Source organism: Cryptomeria japonica, chromosome 2 (genome assembly GCF_030272615.1).
Source record: "Cryptomeria japonica chromosome 2, Sugi_1.0, whole genome shotgun sequence".
Classification (NCBI taxonomy): Eukaryota; Viridiplantae; Streptophyta; class Pinopsida; order Cupressales; family Cupressaceae; genus Cryptomeria; species Cryptomeria japonica.
This window is the reverse complement of record NC_081406.1, coordinates 112,434,005-112,458,244: the sequence shown is the minus strand read 5'-3', so window position 1 is coordinate 112,458,244 and position 24,240 is coordinate 112,434,005. Positions and strand designations below refer to the sequence as shown.

Below are 24,240 nucleotides of genomic sequence, written 5' to 3'. Positions count from 1 at the left end.
ATTATGGGAACCACTCCCCAATTATACGAGTTGTCAAAAAAACACATACATACAACAAAATAATTCTATACATATGACTAACTAATCTAACAATATTTAATATTCTTAACACTCATAAATACTACGCGAGTTATTACTTTAACTCACTTTACCTCACACACTCTATCCCATGTGAATACCTGTTGATGTGGTTGATTGCCTGAGCGTTTAATCTACTGGAACTTGAGTCCTACCTACTCACCGGGAAGAATAAAGAAATAACCAAAAGGTGTAGGGTTTAGAGTGTCTATTCTAGGATCTAGAATGTAAGAATATAGATGAACGACTAGGTGGAGTCCTATTGGGTTGGGTCTCACCATTAGGTTGAACAATCTGACACCAACTCAGTGCAATCTTCTAAGGAATGCTTTGAATATGTTCGAATCGTTACACCATCAGACACTGATCACCATTCAAGTTAATGCATGAACAATAGACGCATAACAATTCAAGATTAAGCTCATTCAATGCCAGTTGACCACACAAGGCGCACTTATAGTCTGTAAGAGGCTAGTGGTTTGGACTAGGTGGATTCCATGCGAGTGCATTCAGTAATTTCCTTCATTCAATCTAATCATTTACCATCTAAAACGAAAATTCAACAAGAAATCATGCATATTGCAAAGAATCAACACACTTCACCATAACTTCAATGAAAATGGAGTCCTTTTACAACAAAGGCAACAATTTCTTGCCTTCTCTTCCTACACTACTCTAATTATTCTATTTGCTATTCTATTCTACTTACTATTAGCTATTAACTATTAACCAACTATTAACCTTTGTTTGCCACATACGGGTAAACGATTAAATGTAGAAAGTAAATGCACAAAACATAATGGGAATATATTTAAGAACCAGTCTCTGTATTAATTCAACAGTCCATGTACATCAAGTGCTTATAACATCACACCCAGATACGACTATCATGATGATACTAAGAAGGAAAGGTATGCAATATATAATACCTGAAGGGGTGCGACCAGCCGTTGCGTCCAACTGCCCTTCGGGACGACTGACTGTCGTAACCCATTATTACCGATGACAACATAACATAATGATTATTCCCGACAACATCATCCCCCCCAAGAAAAGACGTCTCCGGACGACTTAATACAAAATAGAGATGATATTCATACACTAAACAAAATCAAGGTATAGAAGAAGGGGGCGAAGGGGGCGTCCCTGAAGCAGCAGGTGGTAGGGCTGATGATGATGCTGGTGTCAGTCGTGCGCACAGATCGTACACCTGCTGTGTCCTCGTCTAAAAACCCTTTTCTGCTACCATCTGATGCTCAAGTGCGGATTTCACCATTATTGCTTCCACAAGAAGTTCTTTTTTTTTCCTTGACATCACAGTCCTCCTATGCCTAAACCAAACTTGTCTGCAAAACACGCTTTTTAGTCTCAGCGTCCACCAACTGCTACTCAAATGATACAGTCTCCCTAGCCAATTTGTCCTCGATAGCCACCCGCGCTACCCTCTCGGCATCCAACTCCTGTGTACGCTGAGCTAAGTCTCACGCTACTACTACCTCCAACCTGGTGGTTAGCTCCTCCCGAGCCCTCTGTGTGCATCCACCAAGGCAACCTCACGTCTAGCCGAGACATACTCCGAGTTCCTCAAAGCGTACCATTCATACCTGGAAGTGGCCACAACCCTCTGGCACAAAGGCTAGGAGACGCCTCAAATCCCCATCACACTCCCCAAAGGCTGATAACTAAACTGAATAACTCCCTAGTGCCGTACGAATTCACGTTCTTGCAATGCCTTCCCTCAAATCTGTTTGTTTGCAACCTCCAAATCTGTCTCCCTCTACGGCTTATGGATTCCCCGCCAATGCTTAGCGTCAAGCTTCTTTCTCACAGTACGGAACAACCGCAACACTTATCGTGACTTCACTTATGCCCTTCGCCCAACTCAAAAGTGTATTGTAGATCAAAAATAAACTAGGGGTCTGGGGCAACGCCACAGCGGGGTCGAGGGGTAGCGCCCCTTGCGGGGTTCGAGGACAACACCAATTTACCACCTTCAGAATCACACGGAAGTCCATGGCGCACATCATTTTTGTCATATTTTAAGATGCCGAAAACCTTCTTTTCCACTCTAATTTTTTCAGCATCCCGGCTCCAGACTCCATTGAATGATTTTTCAATCTGGTCATCGTTTTTTTTTTCACGTGCCATCACCACCGTTCATCCCTGCCGTGCCGTGGTATTTTTCCTTTCACCCTCTTTTAAACCGTCGCTGTCGTTGCCGTGCTCCTTCAGGCCTACGGACTGTAATGTCTCGAGCCCGTACAGAGGTTATCTGCTGTATGATGGAGTGGTCTATTGTATGGTGGAGTGAACCCGTACGGTAGTTGAGCCGTATGACGATTGGGGTCACCCGAAGCTTGGTGTCGTACGGTGATTGGTCTCCCATACGGTGGTTGGGAAGGTCGTACGGTGGATGAATACCCGCCAAGTTTCACCCTCACGCCAGTGACCTCCGTCGACGGTGGTGCACCGTACGGTGTCCCATCGCACGGGGCCACACCACACGGTGGTCTCCCGTGGTGGTTCCACCGTACGGTGATCCCACCACCACTCGCAAAAACTATATATTTATTCATTTTTTTTTCAATTGTTTTTTTCCCTTTTTTTCATTTTTTTTTTCTAATCTAACTGTCCAGAGAGTCTTCGGCTCGGGTCTCATGCCTCTGGGATCGCCCTTCATCCTTCTCGGTTTGCCTCGCCCGAGAGTCTCCCGCTTTGGTCCTGTGCCTCTCGAGTCGCCTGCCTGGCCTCTCGGGTCCCCTACGCGCTTCTCGTGGTAGGGTTTCAATTTGGACCCGTTGATGGCAAGTCTATTTTCAATGGCCATCCGAAGATCTGGAACCATAAATTCTACAAGGACCACAGACTCCTTCCCTTACATAAGAAGAAGAAGAATAAAGATTTTGAAGGTTGCGGCCTTCCACACAAGGTTCCAATCGTTGCCGACACGAATGATCTTGGGATTATCGATGTCATCGAGGTTTGTCTCCTTCAATTTTACCTCTTGATACTTGGTGGGTTCTTCCTTCGGGAACTGGTGTGCGGTGATGTCACTCACACGAGCATCTCCCTTCCAATATTCTTTGTATTTCGGCAGGTACACCTTTGTTGCTTTGGTTCCTCTACTTCGAGCCTGTAGCTCTAGAACATTTCATAATCCTCCATCTGCCAGTGGAAGAGCCCGTTCAATGACCCCGTCTCATCCTCGAAGCACTCCTAGTTTGAGAATCCCTTCGTCGTTGGGCTCCTTGTAGCTTCGTCCTTCGTCCCTCAGGTCGCCTTCTCCTTCACCCTCCGATTTTGAAGATGATGCCAGTTCCTCACTAACCAACTGCGTCCCAAGGTCTATGATAAACTTCCTTCCTCCATTCTCCATAGACAGAGTGTTCTTCTTCTAGTTGTGGGTAGCCTTGGCTGCCACCAACCACTCTCTCCCTAAGATTGCATCATACCCTTTTTTCTTTAGTGGGATTACCACGAAGTCCAGTATGAAGGGTTGTGCCCCGATGGTAACTTCTTGGCCCATCAGTGTCCTGATGGTTTGATTACATGCTGATCTACTCCCAGCAGATTGAATGTAGGTGGCCAAAGCGTCGGCTTCCCCAGGTTCCGCTAGGTTTCTTCTGGAAGAATATTCACTCCCGATCCACCATTGACAATGGTATCGGTTAGAATGGTGCCAAGGATACCCATCTCCACAATGGCCGGGTTCCTTCCGGTATTAACTGCCAGCAGCATGGGGTCTATTGCAGACCCCCCAGGAACATCTGTGCGGTGGTTGGTATTGGTGCGTGGTTGGGAGAGATTATTCAACAACGCCATTCGTAATTGAGGCATCGTCTGGAGGAGATTGTGTACCTTCACAGGCACCTCTAGTTTTAAAATTTGATTTAGTATAGCCTCCTTCGCCTCTGGTCGGCTAGAAGTACTCGCCGTACCCTTCGCCTTTGCCCTCTCTCGTATCTCTTTCTCAATTTCTTCCCGTACTTCCCGTACCCTTTGCTTCTCCGTCTTCGGGTCTGGGCACGTTGCTTATCTGGCTTGGGTGCGGGTTACGGCCAACACTTCCTCTTCTTTGGTTTCCTCGATATTGAGCAAGTTGACGCCGGACTTCAGGCAGGTGGCGTCTTTGTGGTCTCCCGGTTCGCACCATTTGCACAAATATTGTGTGGCCTCTTCCTTCGGGCAGTCTCGGGCGAATTGCCCCCACTGGCTGCACGCTCTGCATTGTATCATCGGTCGGCCTTTGGAGTCGTATTGGATCCGACTCCTTGTATTGTTATTGTTGTTTCGTCCTCCCCACCGGTTATCTTGGTAGCCTCCCGATGTCGCATTGTTGTTCGGCTGGGAGTTGCCGGTACCGCCCGATGTAGTTGGTTGCTCCTGCGTAAGCAATACTTTTTGGTTTCGTGTTTTCATGTTGTAGGGGCATTTCCTGGTGGGATGCCCCATCAACTGGCATATATCACAATAGGCCTTCTTTGGGTAGGAGCCTTTCGTGTGGCCGTCCGTCTTACATTCCGTGCACCAAAACTCCCCTTCATCGATCTTGCTCGGACCTCCCTTCATAACCTTAAGCTCTTTCATCATCCTCAGCATGTCCTTCTGCAGGGTTTGTACATTTTTGCCAGACTCGCCATCACTGCTGCTTCCCTCGGAAGAGTCATCATCCTTGGACGAGCTATCCTTCTTCTTTTTCTTCTTGGATGTCTTGGCCTCGCTCTCGAGATCCATCGCTCTATTATATGCATCTTCGTACGAGGTTGGTGGAACAATTTTCATCTTCTTCCGGATGGAGTGTTTCAGTCTGTCCACGAACCATCTCTTTTTCAACCCATCTGCTGGTTGACTCTCCATTTTCCCCAACAGTTCCTTGAGCCGCAACTATAGGCTCGGACAGTCTCGTTCTTGTTCTTCTTTGTGCCATAGATATCGGCTACTATTTCATTATCGTCTCTGAGGAGACGAAACTCTATCTCGAACTCCTTCTTCAGGTTGGGCCATGTGCCGACTTTGGCCTTATTCGTATCGGAGTACCAGTCGATGGCCACTCCCCTTAAGGTTGCTAGAAATTGTGTTACGCATTCGTCCTGGTCGATAACACCGTTCGTTGACCATATGGTTTCGCAAGTGTGGCAATGGCGGACGGGATCTTCCTTCCCATTGCAGTTGAACTTCGGCAGTTTCTGCTTACTTGCCATCCCACCGCTGGGTCTCTCTCCTCCGGTGCCTTGTGTGCTTGTACCTGGTGATCCTCTGCCTCCTGCATCTGACCCTCCACTGATGGGTCCTACGGAGAAGGTTGCTGACCCTGAACCGAACAAATTGCCTCCCGTACGACACCCTTGTGCTCCCTCGGCACCTTCGGCCGTACCGTCACCTTCGGTCGTCTCCCTTCAGTTGGTTGTCTCCCTCCGGTTATCCTCTGAAATGGACAAGTTCTTTAGTAGTCTCTGGTAGCGTCGATCAGGTTTAGACTTCGCCTTGTCTGTTCCACCAACTCTTCGCGACTTCTTACCCTACGGTGGTATTCTGGCAAACTGTAGAGTTCTCCTTCGGCACCCTCCGTGACTCCTTCTAGGTTCCCTTCGGGCAACCCTACGACAGTGTAGAGAGTGTAATTCTCTCCATCTATCTCTGCCTCCGCAACCTCCGTGACACCTTTTGGGTTCCCTTCGGGCAACCCCTCGGCTGGTCGTCCCTCGGCAAGCTGCCTTAGCATATGCCTTCGTTCTATCTGCTGTCTGAGTTTCAACGCTCTTTGTGCCACTTCCCATTCGTCACTTTGTATCTTTTTGTTTTTGTCCTTATTTAGTATATTGGGCATAAATCACTTCCGTACATAGCAAGCACACACCATGTACACAAAACAAAAAAAACTTATTATTTTCCCTTTCGGCCACAATTTATGTCAACATTGTGCCGATTACAGGGTTCAATTTCCCCTTCGCCTCTTGCCATCACGCTCTGCGTCCCAACGACGATTGTTTTCTTCGTACTGTAGAAGGACCTGTTGGTGTCGCTCCTCACGGACAATCTCCTCCAGGTGGGTTCGCTGTGCTAGTGATGCTTGTGCAAGCAACCGGGGGAGGTTGTTCATCAACCGATTCGCTGCGGGCTAACTTCTAGTGCGGCTCACACGACACTTGTTGGGACTTCAGCCTCCATGGCTTCTCTTCGGGCGTAGGTCTCGATAGCCGCCTGAAGCAAGATTGAAAATTCCCTTGTTGCAGTGTCTTCTTCGTCGTAGAGCTTTGTTTGTGTGTCGTCGGCCTCTGGGTTAATCTCTCCAACGGGTAGGCCCATCGTGTCCATACGCCATCCGCTCCTTCCTTTCCCGAGTATATCTAGGCAATGGCGCCAGATGTTTGCCACATACGGGTAAACGATTAAATGCAGAAAGTAAATGCAGAGAACATAATGGGAATATATTTAAGAACCAGTCTCTGTATTAATTCAACAGTCCATGTACATCAAGTGCTTATAACATCACACCCAGATACGACTATCATGATGATACTAAGAAGGAAAGGTATGCAATATAATACCTGAAGGGGTGCGACCAATCGTCGCATCCAACTGCCCTTCGGGACGACTAACTAACTGCCGTAACCCATTATTACCGACGACAACATAACATAATACGACAACATAACATAATGATTATTCCCGGCAACAACCTTTACAAATGAAGAGCCAGAGCTTTATATAGAGAGCTCTTTACAATTCAATGGCTCTGATTGATTTACAATCAATGGCTAGGATTACAAGATGGAAACCCTAATTAGGGTTTGTTACAACAAACCCCTTAGCCAATGATAAAATTACACTCAAAATAGGAGAGCCAATAAGAAGCAAGGGTAGGTACTGTTGACGTGTTTTTTATGACAGCGTCGAACACAGATTAAAGTTTCCTAACGGTCACTTCACTCTCTCTTGATCAAAGTGCGATTGCCTGCTAAGATTGCAGGAAGATCAGACAATTGACTCCAAGGTTCCTTTATGCTACGGACGTGACTCAGTTGGCTGATGTGATTGCTGGTAATCCAAGGGGCCTTACGTTTGCATCATTCCTTCACTTCTTTGTTGTGGCTGGAACTCCATCATCGGATATGGCAATTCTGCGATGCTGTTGCTTTGAACGGACTAAAATTAACTGAAAGTAAAAGGGAAAGGGTTCAGAAGGATCTAAATCTACTCCTAAGAGCAATGATAACAATGAATAGCGCTTTGGTGGACAAATTCCAAATAAACCAAGCTCTGCTTCGCCAAGATCAACTACAACTTTGTAAGAACCGGTGCAATCTTCTGGGGATGCTAGAGGATTTTCAAATTGAGAAAGTACATTTGAATACCCAAAACAACGCAATCCAAATGACTATCCACAATCGAACTTAGCACGAATTTAGGGGGCTCAGACTAACTTTACACTGCAACTTACAATCAGCAAGATGCAAAAAGTATGAACTAGGGAAATTCATCAAATATCATTACATTTTCCATTGAAATCAAAGAATTATACTACTTCTACTCTAAGCGAGGAAGGTGAAACCATGCAAGCTTTGAAAAAATAATTCAAGTGGACACCATCAGAGAACAATGTTTCACTATTATTTTCTCAAAAAAACTTATCGCAACAATTTCATACAAAGCTCCCTCCTCTTTTACAAATGAAGGGGGTCACCTTTATATAGGCCTCAGGCCATGATTACAGGGTTTGCCCAAAAGATTCTCCACACATGATGCAACAAGGCGGGAATCTCCAATTAATAACCCATCATGCCCATATACAATTAATTCAAAAGTACCCAAAATAGCATCCATTGCGCATTAAATGCACCACCTCCTTCAAATTCGTCCAACATGCGTTGAATATTCATCCATGCAAAAATCACCCCACTATGTCATAAATGATCCATCATTTCCACATGCGGCGGCTGCATGCAAAAGGAATCTGCCATAAATTCAACATGCAATGACCGGGTCGCCATTTGGTCAAATATTTCGGTAATGAATGCGCCACTCTACTGCCACGTGTTCAATAGATCCTCGCCATGCAAGTGGACCCCGGAAAATTCGATTCAGGAAGAGTTTTCCTAAAGTCTCTTCAACTTTCCTTGCTCAGAGAAGGGTTTTTCATGAATTCTGCACATTTCCTATTTTTTAGGAAAATTTCCAAATTAGAGTTCTTGGACCGAGAGAAAATTCTCCTACGAATCCAAATCTGTAAAACTTTTTGAAATTTGGATGTGATTTGATGCTCGGGAATGGATTTTTAAAAACTTTTCCTGGGGGAAATTTCTTGTTTAGTTCATCCCTGATTCCTTCCTTGCCTTATAAATTTTATCTTCAATTCATCCTTGGATGTGATTTCTTGTTGTGGAGGAATTCTCCTTTGGAAAGAAATTTGTTCCTTACCTTGAGGAAGGAAATTCTTAATACCTTAGCCAATTTTCATGATTTCCAAGAATTATGTCCCGAAGGAAGAAATTTGAAACACTTGGTCAATTTTTCACCTTTCCTAGAATTTCTTCTTCTTGGGTGCAATTCTTCCCCGATGAAGGAATTCATCTCTTTGTGCACTGTCCATGAGAAGATCATTTTAGTGCACTCCTGTGTTCCTAGGTGGCATTTTACACTTGGTGGGGAATTCTTTCAATTCCATGGATTCCTTGCATCCCTCTATCTGGCGCTTCTTCTCTCAATTGGGTGCTAAAATGCCTTGGTCAAGGATTCTTGCAATTTGCCTGTTTCTCCATGCACTCTTCATTCTGGCGCCCTCCACAAGGCTGGGGCGGGAATTCCTCCTGAGGAAGGAATTCGTTGTTTTGTGAATTGTCCATGTCTTCTTTTCAACATCCCTATTTTTTAGGGATCCTCCTAAAATTTAGGAGCCAGGTTCATTGAATGGAGAATTCTGCCACGATTCTGAATCTATAACAATATCCTCATTCCAACGAGATTCGGTGTCTAAAAATAGCAAATTCAAAAATTTGCCTGAGGGAAATTTTATTTTCTATTCCTCCTTGACCCCTTGGATTCTATGCCTTAGGCAAAAATTTCAACTTATTAACTTGGGTGTCGAATTCACTGTGCCTTGGAATTTTTTTTCATTGTCCATGCCTTCCATGGAATGTCCAGTTTGGCGCCTAAGTCCACATTTGGGCAGATTTTTCATTTGGCCAAGGATTCATGGAATTTTTCTTCTATCCATGGGAATCCCATTTTGGCGCCCTTCCTCATGTCCTGGCGCAAATCACACTTAGGCAAGGATTCATGGATTTTGCGTCTGTCCTTGTCTGACCCATTTTGGCACCCAACTGCATACTTGGGCGGAATTTTGCTTATGCCATGGATTCATGGAATTTTCCATTTGTCCTTGCCTCCCTCAGTTTGGCGCCCAACTGCATCCTGGGGCGGAATTTTCACTATGTGAAGGATTCATGGAATTTTTTCACAAGTTCCAGGCTCTTCGTCAGGATATAGATATGAAATATAACATTCAAGTATAAGAAAGATACTTTAAGTTATATTTCATATATATTGTCAGGATGTTTGAGAGTGGTTTCAGGTCCATAGGAATCACAATGCAAATTTCGGATTTTGGAAGATCTTCCAAAATTCCAGACAGTCAAATTTCAGGCCATTTCCGGATTAGGATGACATTGGTGGATTGATGCGAATTTCCAGACATATGATTTTGCATGCTTTCTTCTTTTGGAATATGAGTTCCATACTCAACCATTTTTTTGATCCAACTTGTCTGCCTTCTGACTCTTCCGGATTTAGAAATGGTCTTCAACGTCTTCAGAGATATTCAGCTTTCAGTGTTTTCCTGTGAAGATCCTGCCAAAAATAGATTTTCCCAAATAGCAAGTGTTTCAAAATGTCAAGGTTTGGGCAAAATAGGTCAGAAAAACACTTACTAAAAATAGAACTTACTAAAAATAGTAAGTTTGAATTTTGGCAAAATTAGACCAATTCGGGACTCAGTAAAATTCCTAAAAAATAGGAACTTTCTAAAAATAGAAAGTTGCTCCGTTTTGGCTCAAATTTTACTGGGAGGTTCCTTGAAGGGTCCTAATTCTAGTCGTATGTTCAGTTTTTCCAAAGCCCTAACAGAAACCCCTAAAATCTAGGACAAAAGGCAAAAAGCCCCAAAAAGGACAAAACAGGCCCTAGACTTCATCAAACTTGCTCAAACGAAAAAGCAGATTAAACCCAAATAACCCTCGAACACCTGCAAAGCTGAGAGACTGACGAGACTGCTGCGAAAAGACCACAAAAACACAAGCCAAAAGACCGGGAGGGCCTAAAAAGAAGGGGGTCCCCATTTGCAATGGGGCGATGTGTGAAAACGTCACAATAGGTACATCGGAGTTTGTCTCTCCGTACATAGGTGTTATTCATCGAATCTGGACACGTTGATGTGGACCCTTCTGACAGGAAGAATAGTGACTGGGGGATGCCACCTTGTCTGGTAATTGCTCTGTGATGACCTTGGTCGATCCTCCTTTGTCTTTGATGCACTTGATGAGTGGGGTACCTTTCCTTGGGTCTCTTGTGTTTGATGAAGCCTCGTTACGGTCAAGTCACTCCTCCTCTGGTGGCATTTCTCTCTTTGAAGTGTTTGTAGGATCCTTCTTTCGATATCTTGCGATTTCTCCATGTGAGGTCTTTGAGGATGGTTAGCTCCATTGCTTGCAACTCCTTGAACACTTGAAGTCTTTAGCACTTTGAGTCTTCTTTTATGTGCTTAAGGGGTCCTTAATGTGAATGAAGCTTGAAGAAGTCCTTGTCCTCGCGTGATCTTCCTCTAACTTGGTCTTGTTGATCTGCAAAACAAACAAAAGATGATTAAGTATACATAATACATTCATTCTAACATAGCATTTCTTACCTTAAATCATCAACAAGAAGGCATTAGGATCAATTTCGCTTTGGACCCTCTGGAAGGACAAGCCCTATAATGAAATTTGCTCTGGACCCTTTGGAAGGGTCTAGAGCGAAATTGACATTTTTGGACACACTCCTCACATTTATGACCACAACTCACTCAAATGCATGCCTAAGGATGCCAGTAAGTTCAATCCACCTCAATCAACGCTAGGCTTGATACACAATTGGGAGCAAAAGGAGGTTTCAAGAATATTCACTCTAGACCCTTTGGAAGGGTCAGGAGTGAAATTTGTCTTTTAATCTCAAATTCATCATTTCCTTTGCTTCAAATCACTTCTCAAGGCAAGTATACATCAATCTTCTCTCAACCATGCCTTAGGAACCAAGATTTCGACCCCAAACAAGGAGCAAATAGAGGTTTAGGAAATTTCGCTCTAGACCCTTTGGAAGGGTCAGGAGTGAAATTCTTCCTTTGACGCCATTCATCATCACTTTGCCTTGAACTTAACTTATCAAACCTCCTCTTATCATGATCAAGTCAATTCGCCATCAATTTAGCTGAAAACGAGGTCTTTTAAGTGCATTGGGCGAAATAGGTAGTCCTTCTAGGAATTTCACTCTGGACCCTTTGGAAGGGTTAGGAGCGAAATAGCAATTTTGCTCAATTTTCCCTTCATAGAACTTCATCTCTCACCCTTACCTTATCAAGATCAAGTCATTTGCTTTCAAAAATGCTTAGGAATGGATTAGTTCAAAGGTTTGAGCAAGGTACAAGGTTTCTTGAAGAAATTTGCTCCTGACCCTTTGGAAGGGTCAGGAGCAAATTTCTTCAAGAAACCTTGTACCTTGCTCAAACCTTTGAACTAATCCATTCCTAAGCATTTTTGAAAGCTCAGGAGCGAATTTGCTCCCTTAGGCTCAACTCAATTCACACTTCTTTTCACTTAGCTTTGTCTTAGACTTGAACTTTGATCCTTTTCTCTCCATGATCTTGCAAATTTGCCCTTACTTTTGCTCAAAATGACAACCATTCAATGACTTTGGTGACGATTTAGGTCTCCTCAAGGATTTTGCTTTGGTACCTTTGGAAGGTACATGATCCTTTGAGAAAATTCGCTTTGGACCCTTTGGAAGGGTCAGGAGCGAAATTTGCTTCTCTAGACTCAACTTGCCTTGGACTTGTCTTTTCCACCTTTCTTCTATCACAACTAAGTCAATTCACCCTCAAATCTACTTGAAATGGGATTCATTCAATTGTTTGAGTGAGATAGGAGGTCCCTTGAAGGATTTCGCTCTAGACCCTTTGGAAGGGTCAGGAGCGAAATTCATATTTTCACTCAATTTATCCTTCATTTTACTTTTGTTTTGACCTTGGTCTATGCTAGGAAGGCATCCTAAGGCTTTTCCTTGCTCAAATTTGGGATCAAAGCACAATCCTTGACAAATTCGCTTAGGTACCTTTGGAAGGTACATGATCTCAAGAGGAATTCGCTCTAGGCCCTTTGGAAGGGTCAGGGGCGAAATTTGACATGTTAGTCTCTCCGTCAGGATTCATATATGGAATATAACATTTAAGTTATACTATAAGTTATATTCCATATATATTGTCAGGATGTTTGAGAGTGGTTTCGAACGTCCAGGAGTTATAATGCAAAATCTAGTTTTTGGAGGATTCTTCAATTTTCCAGAGTTAATCAAATTTCAGGATTAGGATGACATTCCAGACTTAGCCAAATTTCAGGACATTTGAGGATCCAGATGATGTAAGGGATGGGACCTAGTAGGACATTATGCATTCAACCAAGGTTTGATTTAGCAACTTGAAGTGCAACCGGATAGTACACAAAAAACACCCTAGGAATGATCTAAATAACCCCTAATCACTCAATTGACCTGACCTCTTGAGGAGATCCACCTGACTCAATCCCTTCAATGCAAAGGCTAAGACACTAAAACGACTAACAACAAAAACAAAAGGGCTAACCCCAGAAAGCAAAAAGTGGGGGTCCCCATTTGCAATGGGGCGATGTGTGAATACATCACAACAATACCAACATGAATTCCTAACATTGCCACCATTACCAACTAGATAAATGATCAACAAGCAATCATTAAGGAGGAGGCATTGGAGTATAAAGCTAATTTCACTTGTTGCTATCAGTGCGTGAAGAGCTGCAACAAATAAAGGGTCATTTTCCAATGTTGCACCAATAGTTTAAAATTTTAGTGGATCGACATAGTGTGGTTGCTGCTGATGATGTGCAGACTATAGACCAAATAATTCCTTCAAGGATCAACCTCGCAATGCACCCATTATATGGCACTGTATTTGGAAGGAAAAATTTCTAACGACATATGAGTTCACTCTCATTGCTGCCCCAGAAGATATTGTAAGAAATTGGTACTTCTTGGATAATTTTTGTACATTTTTCTTTTTGTGGATCTATTTTTTTGAGTCAATTTTTTTAGTCTTTGGAGGATCATAGACAAGTTTGTGCTAGGTGGATTTTGGTACTAAAGATGCCTCCTTCCCATGCTGTGTTGTACTGTACGCTTAGTTAATTAGGGCTAGCAATTAGTTATGTAGTAGTTATCAAGCAGTTAAACTAAGTGATTGACACACATTTTGTTCAATTCACTAGAGCATATGCATGATTCTCACCGCAATTCTTGTATATACATTCAGTTCTGTTGCAACCAACATGTGCAGTTGTGTTTGTGCTAAATGCACAGGCTAGCTGGAGTCATTGACATTGGGGTAAAGCATCTATAAAACCCCAAAGATGTAATGATCAAAAGGATAAGAATGATTAGAGAATGATCAGAAAATGTAATGAGAGACTCGGAGATTGAATGAATATAACCTAGAATTTCTTCCTATTTGTCTTTGCACATGTTTGCATTTGTTTAAAAATTTCTGTTATGTACTAACGACTCAGTCCTTCATAAGGGTACTGAACCCTAAGCATGCTTTGGGTGAGAACAGCATTTCTATGTCATCATGCATTGGATACTGAAATGAAGTGTTAGCCACAGTCTTGAATGCAGAATGAAAATAGTTAACAATGACCATGTTGAGAACTTTTAGTGGGAAGGATTCAAGAATGAATTATGAACAAGAATTGACCAGTTTTTGGCTTGAAATTAGAGTCAATACAAAAGATTTGGTATGGGTACAGCAGTCTTTCCAGCAATGACAAGATGAGGTCACCTTGTCATATGTGTTATTGATATCCAATTAACGTAGCATTTACTATTATACTTGTGAAATTAGGCAGAATCTAACCCCAATGTACATAATATATTCTTTGTAAAAACTTGGGGTCGATGTGTTTTGAATCACTTGCATTTTGGTTAATTGAAATGTTCTGTGGTTTATAAAAGATTAGTTAATGAGAAAACAATAGCCCATGTAAAAACTAATTTTGAACATCTTCTGGAATATTTACTATTTGCTAATTTACTAAATTTGATTGCAAAAATGTTAATAAGAAAATATATAAACTGCGCAAAACTTGGCTAATGTGTTGTGGAAAATTTTCCAATTGTCTTTACTGATTTCTTTGAATGTTATAAAGTTAACCAATTACATTAGTAACAAAATAGCCAATAAAATTTCCTTTGTTTGACACATTACAATCATGGTAAGCCAGAATCTTAGGTGGTTAAAAGACCCGTTCTAGTCCTTTAATTTCTTTAGAAAAAAATAGTTTGTGAAGGATGACTTTCTTCAAAAATTGTGACCAAACTGTGTTGTCTTTGTTGTCTTTGAAGTTTGGCTGTACAATATTCTATTTTCTTGTACCATGGCTGGCTAAGCTTTCTTCGTGCTCATACTACGTGAGCTATTGTAGAAAGTAAATAGAAGTTCTTTTCTATCGAATTAAGCCAAACCAACACTAACATCTGTCAGTATCCTACAGTTTAACCATCTTTATTTCAAATTTAGTTTGTCATCTATTGATTATCTTCCAAAGTTTTTGCCTGAGCTATGATTTGTTTTTTTATTGTCTTATCTACTTTGTGATCGTGCTTAATTACAGTTTCTACTTTTCCATTCTCTTTGTTATTTGCTTCTGAATCATTCCAGTTATATGTCTGACATGTCTCTAGAGTAATATAGAGAAGTGTTTGAGGTGAGTCATTTGTTGAATTTATAATGCAGGAGCTATTGCTGCCACATTTGTGTGCCCACTGGATGTCATCAAGACACGGCTTCAAGTGCATGGACTACCTAAGAAAAGACAGGGCGGATTTAAAGGTATGTTGGTTAATTATTTTCTAACAAGACTTGTACATTAGTACTCAATTCCTTGTCTATAAAGAAAAAAGATAAATCTCCCACAAGAATGTGCTAGTCTGGTTATTAATCCTTTTTATAATTGATAAAATTCTGACAGAATGCTGTTTGATTTTCATTTGTCCTTGGTTGATTCTCACCTTACAGATAGGATCTGAACCTGAGTATTTTGAAACATTGCTAAAATTGGGTCATATGACAGTTAAATGAGAACTTCTCTCAATGAATCTGCTAATGTGGTAAGACATCATTTGAGGTAGTGCAAATGAAGGGAACTTACTCATGACTGAGAACTTCTCTCAATGAATCTGCTAATGTGGTAAGACATCATTTGAGGTAGTGCAAATGAAGGGAACTTACTCATGACTGAACAACTCCTTGTCAAAAGTCTGGCAGAATATCGATTGACTTTCCTTTTGTCTGTACACGACTCACATCTTTCATATATGACCTGAAGTTGAATACTAAGGATCATTGCTAGTCCAGGCAATAACAGATACGTGAGAGCTTTTCTCATCGTTTTATGAAGCTTTCGTTGGCCCAAATGATGGATGGCTCCTACAGTTGGTGTTATCTAAAATTGACACAAGATGTGAATCTGATCACTGACTTATTCAATAATGTATAACCTTCAAGCATTGCACAAAGTAAACAAAATCACATAAATACCTTAACAGTTTGTATATCAATCTATTTTTTTATTGTGAAATCAGAAACTTGTGTTACATTGAACTAAGTTACTAAACTGGTCCAAAGTGCATACGCACTGCTCTAAATGGAAGTAGTTCATACCGAGATTGACTTTATTAGTGTAAAGGCAAAAGCTTTCATTGATATGTCAACTTAGGCTACTATTTGTGAGGGGCATTTATACAATGGTGATACTGTCAATAAATGGTGCTGGGCCTGAAAAATTCTATTTAAATATTGCTTTTTTCTTGAATTTTTTTGGGCTTGAATGTTGGAAGGACCAACCATGGATTAACTTTGTTGAAACATTGTTCTTCTCTCTTAATTGGATGTTAGGTTTTGTTGATGTGTTTTTCATGCACATGCAAACTTGAATGCTGAAGATTTGCCTAAGGATCAATCGAAATAACTCCAAGGTTCTTATATGTAGGGTCTCTACATGTGGATAAACTCTTGTGGTATGATGTGATTATGTTGGAATCACAAGGGGACATACATTCGAATGCCTGAATGCTTGATTAGCTGGAACTTAAGTCCTAACTACTCACTGGGAGATAAAGAAATATCAAAAGCATAGGGTTTAGAGAATCTATTCTAGGACCCAGAATGTAAGAATATAGATGAATGACTAGGTGGAGTCCTATTGGGCTAGTTCTCACCATCAAACTGAACAATTCGACACTAGCTCAGTGCAATCTTCTAAGGGAATTTTGAAGATGTTCAAATCATCACCATCAAACACTGATCATCATTCAAGTTAATGCATAAACAATGGACGCATAACAATTTGAAGTTAAGCTCATTCAATGCCAGCTAACCACGCAGGGCACACTTACAATCAGTAAGAGGCTAGTGGTATGGACTAGGCGGATTCCACATGAGTGCATTCAACATTTTTCTCCATTCAATCTAATTATCTACCATCAAATTTGAAGATCCAACAAGAAACCATGCATATTGCAAGAAACAACACATTTCAACTTAAGTTCAATGAAAAATGAGGGTTATTTACAATTTTGGGCAACAATCTCTTGCCTTCTCTTCCTACTTTATTCTAATTGCTACTTTATTCACTATTCTTTTGCTACTGACTATTCTACTGACTATTAACTATTGACTATTAACCAACTATTAACCTTTACAAATGAAGAGCCAGAGCTTTATATAGAGAGCTCTTTACAATTCAATGGCTCTGATTGATTTACAATCAATGGCTAGGATTTCAAGATGAAAACCCTAATTAGGGTTTGTTACAACAAACTCCTCTAGCCAATGATAAAATTACATTCAATGCATGAGAACCAATAGGAAATAGGGGTAGGTACATTGGAGTTTGTGCATTCGTGCATAAGTGTGATTCACTGAATCTGGATATGTTGATGTGGACCTTTCTCACTGAAGGAGTAGTGACTGGGATGCCACCTTGTTTGGTACTTGCTCTGTGATTGGTCAAGGAACGTTAAGTAATATTTCTTGATACTCATTGTGATGATGATGAGTAGCTAACTTTGATTAACTCTTCTGAAACTATTTGCTTCTTCAACGTACCCTTGCACTGACCTTGGTTGATCCTCCTTTGTCCCTGATGTACTTGATGAATAGCGTACCGCTCCTTGACTCTCTTGTGTTTGATGAAGCTTCCTCTTGATTTTTCATAATGGTGATAGGAAGTCATGGTCAAGTCACCTTCTCTAGTAACTCATCTCGTCTTGAAATGTTTGTATGATCCCTCCTTTGACATTTTGTGATCTCTTAATGTGGTAGAATGAATATCTTGAGGATAACTTGTTCTATTGCTTGCAATTCCTTGAACACTTAAAGTCCTTCAATTTAGTAGCACTTTGAGTCTTCCTACATGCATTTGAGGTGTCCTTGATGATGATGAAGCTTGAAGAGGTTGCCCTTGTCCTTGCCTAATCTCCTTCCAACTTGGTCTTGTAGATCTGCAAAATAAACAAAATATGGTGTCAAGCACGTATGATATATTCATCCTAACATGGTATTTCTCACTTCAAACAATCAACAAGAAGGCACTAGGATCAATTTCGCTCTGGACCCTTTGGAAGGTACATGAGCGAATTAGGAGTTGTCTCAACTTTTCAAATGAAAGCACTCTCAAATTCATAGTTCTTAGGATTGCTTGAACACTAGAATCACCTTTAAGAAGACCTTCAACACAGTTTCATTAGCTAAACCCTCTCTCCCAAGGAATTTCGCTCCTGTACCCTTGGAAGGACAAGACCTATAATGAAAATTCGCTCTGGACCCTTTGGAAGGACAAGACCTATAATGAAAATTGCTCTGGATCCTTTGGAAGGACAGGACCTATAATGAAAATTTCGCTCTAGACCCTTTCCAAGGACAGGCCTGTTGATGTGTTTTTTATGCATATGTGAACACATAATAAAATACCAAAGTATCTTATCCTCTCTTGAACAAAGTTTCCCCAAATGCTGAAGATTTCGCCTAAGGATCAATCGAGGCAACTCCAAGGTTCTTATATGTAGGGTCTCTACATGTGGATAAGCTTTTGTGGTGTGATGTGATTATGCTAGAATCACAAAGGGACTTAAATTCGACTGCCTGAGCGTCTGATTTGCTGGAACTCAAGTCCTATCTACTCACCAGGAAAATGAAGAAATAGCAAAAGATGAAAGACTCAGAAAGTGTACTCTAAGGCCTAGAATGCAAGAAGATGAATGAATGACTAGGTGGAGTCCTATTGGGCTAGGTCTCACCATCAAACTGAACAATTCAACACCAGCTCAGTGCGATCTTCTAGGGTAGTTCTGAATATGTTCAAATTATCACTGTCACACTGATCATCATTCAAGTTAATGCATGAATAATAGACGCGTAATGACTCGAGATTAAGCTCATTCGATGCCAGTTGACCACAAAAGGCGCATTTACAATCAGTAAGAGGCTAGTGGTTTGGACTAGGTGGATTCCACGCGAGTACATTCAATAAATTCCTTCATTCAATCTAATTATCTATCATCTAAAATTGAAGATTCAACAAGAAACCATGTATATTGCAAAGAACAACACACTTCACCATAACTTCAATGAAAAATGGAGTTCATTTACAATCAAGGCAACAATTTCTTGCCTTTTCTTCCTAATCTACTCTAATTGCTATTCTATCTGCTGACTATTCACTATTTTCTTGCCTTTTCTTCCTAATCTACTCTAATTGCTATTCTATCTGCTGACTATTCACTATTGACTATTCTCTAACTATTATTAGCTAACTCTTAACTATTAACCTTTACAAATGAAGAGCCAGAGCCTTATATAGAGAGCTCTTTACATCTCAATGGCTCACATTGATTTACAATCAATGGTCAAGATTACAAGATGAAAACCCTAATTAGGGTTTGTTACAACACTCCTTTAGCCAATGAAATAATTACATTTCATAGATGTGGACCAATAGATGTCAGGGGTAGGTACATCAAAGTTTGTGCCGCCACTGGTGAGTCAGGTACATTGAATTTGAACATGCTAATGTGGACCTATCTGACTGGAGTAACAGTGACTGGGATGCCACCTTGTCTGGCACCTGCTCGTATCTCTTTTGATACATAATTTGGTGGTGCCGAGAAGCTAACTTTGATTAACTCTTCTGAAACTATCTGCTTCTTCAACGTACCCTTGCACTGAATTTGGTTGATCTTCTTCTGTCCTTGATGTACTTGATGGATGACGTACCTCTCCTTGACCCTCTTGTGTTTGATGAATCCTTCTTCTTTATCAAGTCTTTCCTTCTTCTCTCGTAGCTCATATTGCTTTGAAGTGCTTGTAAGGTCCTTCTTTGTCATCCTGTGGTTTTTTCATGTGGTAGAATGGAGTCTTTGAGGATTGCTTGGAACTCCTTGAACACTTGAAATCTCCCAATGCTCGTCTCGACCACTTGAAGTCCTCCTCCATACATTTGAAGTGTCTTTGATGATGATGGGACTGGAATAGGTTGCCCTTGTCTTGGCTTGATCTTTCTCCATCTGCAAAACAAACAAAAAGATGATTAAGTATACATAATATGTTTATCCTAACATGGCATTTCTTACCTTAAATCATCAACAAGAATGCATTAGAATGAAATTCGTTCAGGATCCTCTCCAGGGATAGACCCTATAGGGAAAATCGCTCTGGACCCTTTGGAAGGGTCAGGAGCGATTTTTGCTATTTTGTTCAATTTACCTCACATTTTCATCATTTCACAATCTTGAACTTAACCCTTCAATCCTCTTGCCACCATGATCTCACAACTAGCCCTTTGCCCAACTCAAACAAGGTGAAAATAGGGATTTCAAAGGATTTCACTTTGGATCCTTTGGAAGGGTCAGGAGCGATTTTCATGATTAGGTCTAAATTCCATCATTTCCTTACTCCAAATTGCTTCTCAAGGCAAGTATATACTAGTCTTCTCTCCACCAATGCCTAGGAATCCATATCTCGATCTCAAACATGAGCAAATTAGAGGCTTTTGAGAATTTCGCCCTGGACCCTTTGGAAGGGTCAGGAGCGAAATTCATACTTTGCTTGTTTTCCTTCACTTAGCTCTATCCTTCTTACTTCATTTTCCCTTGATTCTCACCTTTGGATCCCCCTCTCATGAAGGTAATACTTGTTTGACCCTCAAGAAGGCCTGAAAGGAGATTTTGCTCTGGACCATGGCCAAGGACAGGACCTATAGAGAATTTCGCTCTGGACCCTTTGGAAGGGTCAGGAGCGAAATTCATGATTTAGGCTTAATTCCTTCATTTCCTTCACTTTCAATCACTTCAAAAGGCAAAAACATGCCAGTCCACCCCCACTATGTCCAAGGAACAAGGATTTTGGTCTAAACAAGGAAGAAAATAGTGTCTTTGGAGAATTTTGCTCTAGACCCTTTGGAAGGGTCAGAAGCGAAATTCATACTTTGGGTTGATTTCACACTTCTTCTCTCCTCAATTCACTTCAAACTTGATCAAACCTATCTCTCCTCACCATAATGAAGTCAATTTGCCATCCACTTAGCTCAAAACAAGGTCATTTTGATGTATTAAGCAAAATAGAGGGTCAAGTGGAGGATTTCGCTCTGGACCCTTTGGAAGGTTCAGGAGCGAAATTCTTGTTTTAGGTTGATTTTCACCACTCCATTGCCTCAAACTACCTTTCAAAGGCAAGTACACATCAAAATCTTCCCAACCATGCCTTAGAAGTCAAAAAATTGGTCATAACAAAGAGCAACATAGGGGTTATGGGAATTTCGCTTTGGACCCTTTGGAAGGGTCAGGAGCGAAATTTACACACTAGCTCAAAATCTTCACATTTTGTGATCACAACTCAGTCAAATGGATGCCTAGGGATACCTTTAAGTTCAATCAACCCCCATCAACGTCAGGCTTGACACAAAATTGGGAGAAAAAGGAGGTTTTGAGAATTTCGCTCTATCCTTGATGTAAGGGATGGGACCTAGGAGGACATTATGCATTCAACCAAGGTTTGATCTAGCAACTTGAAGTGCGACTGGATGGTACACAAAAAAAACCCTAGGAATGATCTAAATAACCCCTAATCACTCAATTGATTTGACCTCTTGAGGAGATCCACCTGACTCAATCCCTTCAATGCAAAGGCTAAGGCACTAAAACGACTAGCAACAAAACCAAAAGGGATAACCCCCAAAAGCAAAAAGTGGGGATCCCCATTTGCAATGGGGCAATGTGTGAATATGTCACAACAAGGCCCTAGAATGGAATTTTCGCTTTGGACCCTTTGAGAGTTACATGAGCGAATTAGCTTCTTTACTAGCTAAATTCACTTATTGCCTTCTTTTCATCATTTTAGCCTTAGATTCCAATTCTTTCATATGAAGATATCATTATTTTGATCCCCAGGAAGACCTAGAAGAGGTTTTGCTTGGGTACCTTTGGAAGGTACATGACCTCAAAGAAAATTCGCTCTGGACCCTTTGAGAGGGTGAGGAGCGAATTTGGCATTTTGCTCAATTTACCTCACATTTCTCATGATTTTGTCTTAGACTTGACCTTTGAATCCTTCTCACATCAAGACCATGTTAATTTGCCTTCAAATCTACTCAAAGCAGGATTCATTCAATTATTTGGGGTGAAGAATTAGCTTTTTCAAGAATTTTGCCTTGGTACCTTTGGAAGGTACACGACCCTCTAAGAATTTCTCTCTGGACCCTTTGAGAGTGTCAGGAGCGAATTTGCTCCTTTAAGCTCAATTCACACTCCTTTTCACTTAGCTTCATCGTAGGCTTGACTTTTGAATCCTTTTCCCACCAGAACCAAGTCAATTTGTCCTCTATTTGGCTCAAAATGAGATCGATTCAATGTCTTAGGTGAGATGGGAGGTCCCCTTAAGGATTTCGCTCCTGCACCCTTGGAAGGGTTAGGAGCAAAATTGAGGCATTAGGCTTGGATGTGACTCAAATACTCATTCTTTCACCTTTATCCACATTGCCCTGGCTTTAGCTCATGCTAGGAAATCACTCTAAGGGGTTTTCTTGCGCAAAAGATAAGGTCAAACATCAAGTTTTACAAATTCGCTTGTGTACCTTAGAGAGGTACATGACCTTCTAATGAAATTCGCTTTGGACCCTTTGGAAGGGTCAGGAGCGAATTTGGAATTTATGTTCAAATTCCTAACATTTTCATCACTTTACTTTGTTGCAATTCTCTTCAAAGGCATGTATACATAAATCCTCTCTCAATCACGCCATAGGAACAAAGTTTTTGGCCCAAACAAGGAGCAAAAAGGAAGATTTAAGGAAATTCGCTCCTGTCCCTTTGGAAGGGTTAGGAGCGAATTTGGCCATCTTGGTCAAATTCCTAACATTCTCATCATCCAATCTTGTTTCCAATTCATCCTCAAGGCATGTACACATCAATCCTCCTTCGATTAGGACTGAGAAGCAAGGGTAATGGTCTAAGCTAAGACCAAGGGAGGAGATCTAAGGAAATTCGCTCTGGACCCTTTGAGAGGGTCAGGAGCGACTTTAGCTCTAGGGCTCAAATTCTCGAATATACCTTAAGTCTTTAGGTTCAAGCTTCATGTTCTAATATTCAAACTTGTTTCAACTCATGCACAAGGCCTTAGCATTCTCACTCAAACCATGGGAAGAAGGTTCATGATCCAAACTTGTTTCAACTCATTCACAAGGCCTTAGCATTCTCACTCAAACCATGGGAAGAAGGTTCATGATCCAAACTTGTTTCAGCTCATTCACAAGGCCTTAGCATTCTCACTCAAACCATGGGAAGAAGGTTCATGATCCAAACTGGGGAGCAAGAGAAGAGTCTAAAGAAATTCGATCCTATCCCTTTGGAAGGGTCAGGAGCGAATTTGAGGTTCTAGCTCAAATTCTTGACTTTCTCTCCAAATTTCCAAGTCTAAGTGTGTCTCAATTCGCTCTCAAAAGTGAATTCAAGTTGATCTTCCTCAAACCCAATCAAGACTCAACCCTAGAAACGAGTCCCAGGCCTAACTAAGAGGAGGCTTTCAAAAAAGGAAATCCAAATTCACCCGTCCTATGCTACTCATTTTACTCACTTTAGCCCAAAGAGACCATCTTCTCCCAAAGAGCTCTCCAGAAATTCTCCAATGCAAAGATCAATAACCAAGACCTAAAAGGCTAAACTAAGAAAACCAACCTAAAAAGCAAAAAAAAACAGGGGTCTCCATTTACAATGGGGCGATGTGTGAATACATCACAACAGGTTTCACAAGCGGGAACTCTGTTGAATGATTAAAATGCTGGGATCATCCAATGCTTGGATTGTTTTTTTATATTGTTTTGTAGCCCAAGAGAGAATTTTGGTTTTCTCATTGTAAGAATGCACAACTGCAAAGCTTACATTGAAAAAAGTTGATAGTTAGCTTGCTTAAACATCACAGACATAGGCTAATTGTTAACTTCAATCTGTGTCCAATGTCAGCATCCCTGTGAATGGCATCATAATTATACCATTGGATTTTGTGTTATTCTACATACCAAGCAGGGCAAAGGAGATATTTTTGCCAAATACAAGTCAAATGGAGAATTCCTTTATTCCATTCATCAACAAACCCACGCCTACTGTTCATTTAATATGATATGTAAACATGGTATTTGTTAAGGATGGGAAATTGGAAATACTAAATATATTTCTTTCTAGAATTTTATAGCTCAGGCTGGGCAATTGGAGATATATTGCTTTCTATATTTCTATGGCACAGGATGGGCAGAAATTTTAAAAGCACTAGAAAATTGTCTATACTTT

The 24,240-nt window shown here is 41.1% G+C and overlaps 1 protein-coding gene across 1 annotated transcript in view; it reads left to right on the top strand.

The window, feature by feature from the left end:
• Positions 1–24,240, top strand: part of LOC131069318 (nicotinamide adenine dinucleotide transporter 1, chloroplastic) — a 189,898-nt gene that overhangs the window by 70,648 nt on the left and 95,010 nt on the right. The window contains exon 2 of the mRNA XM_058004682.2: positions 15,143–15,238. Coding sequence (XP_057860665.2) covers positions 15,143–15,238 — 96 coding nt within the window. The remainder of the gene's footprint in view (positions 1–15,142; positions 15,239–24,240) is intronic.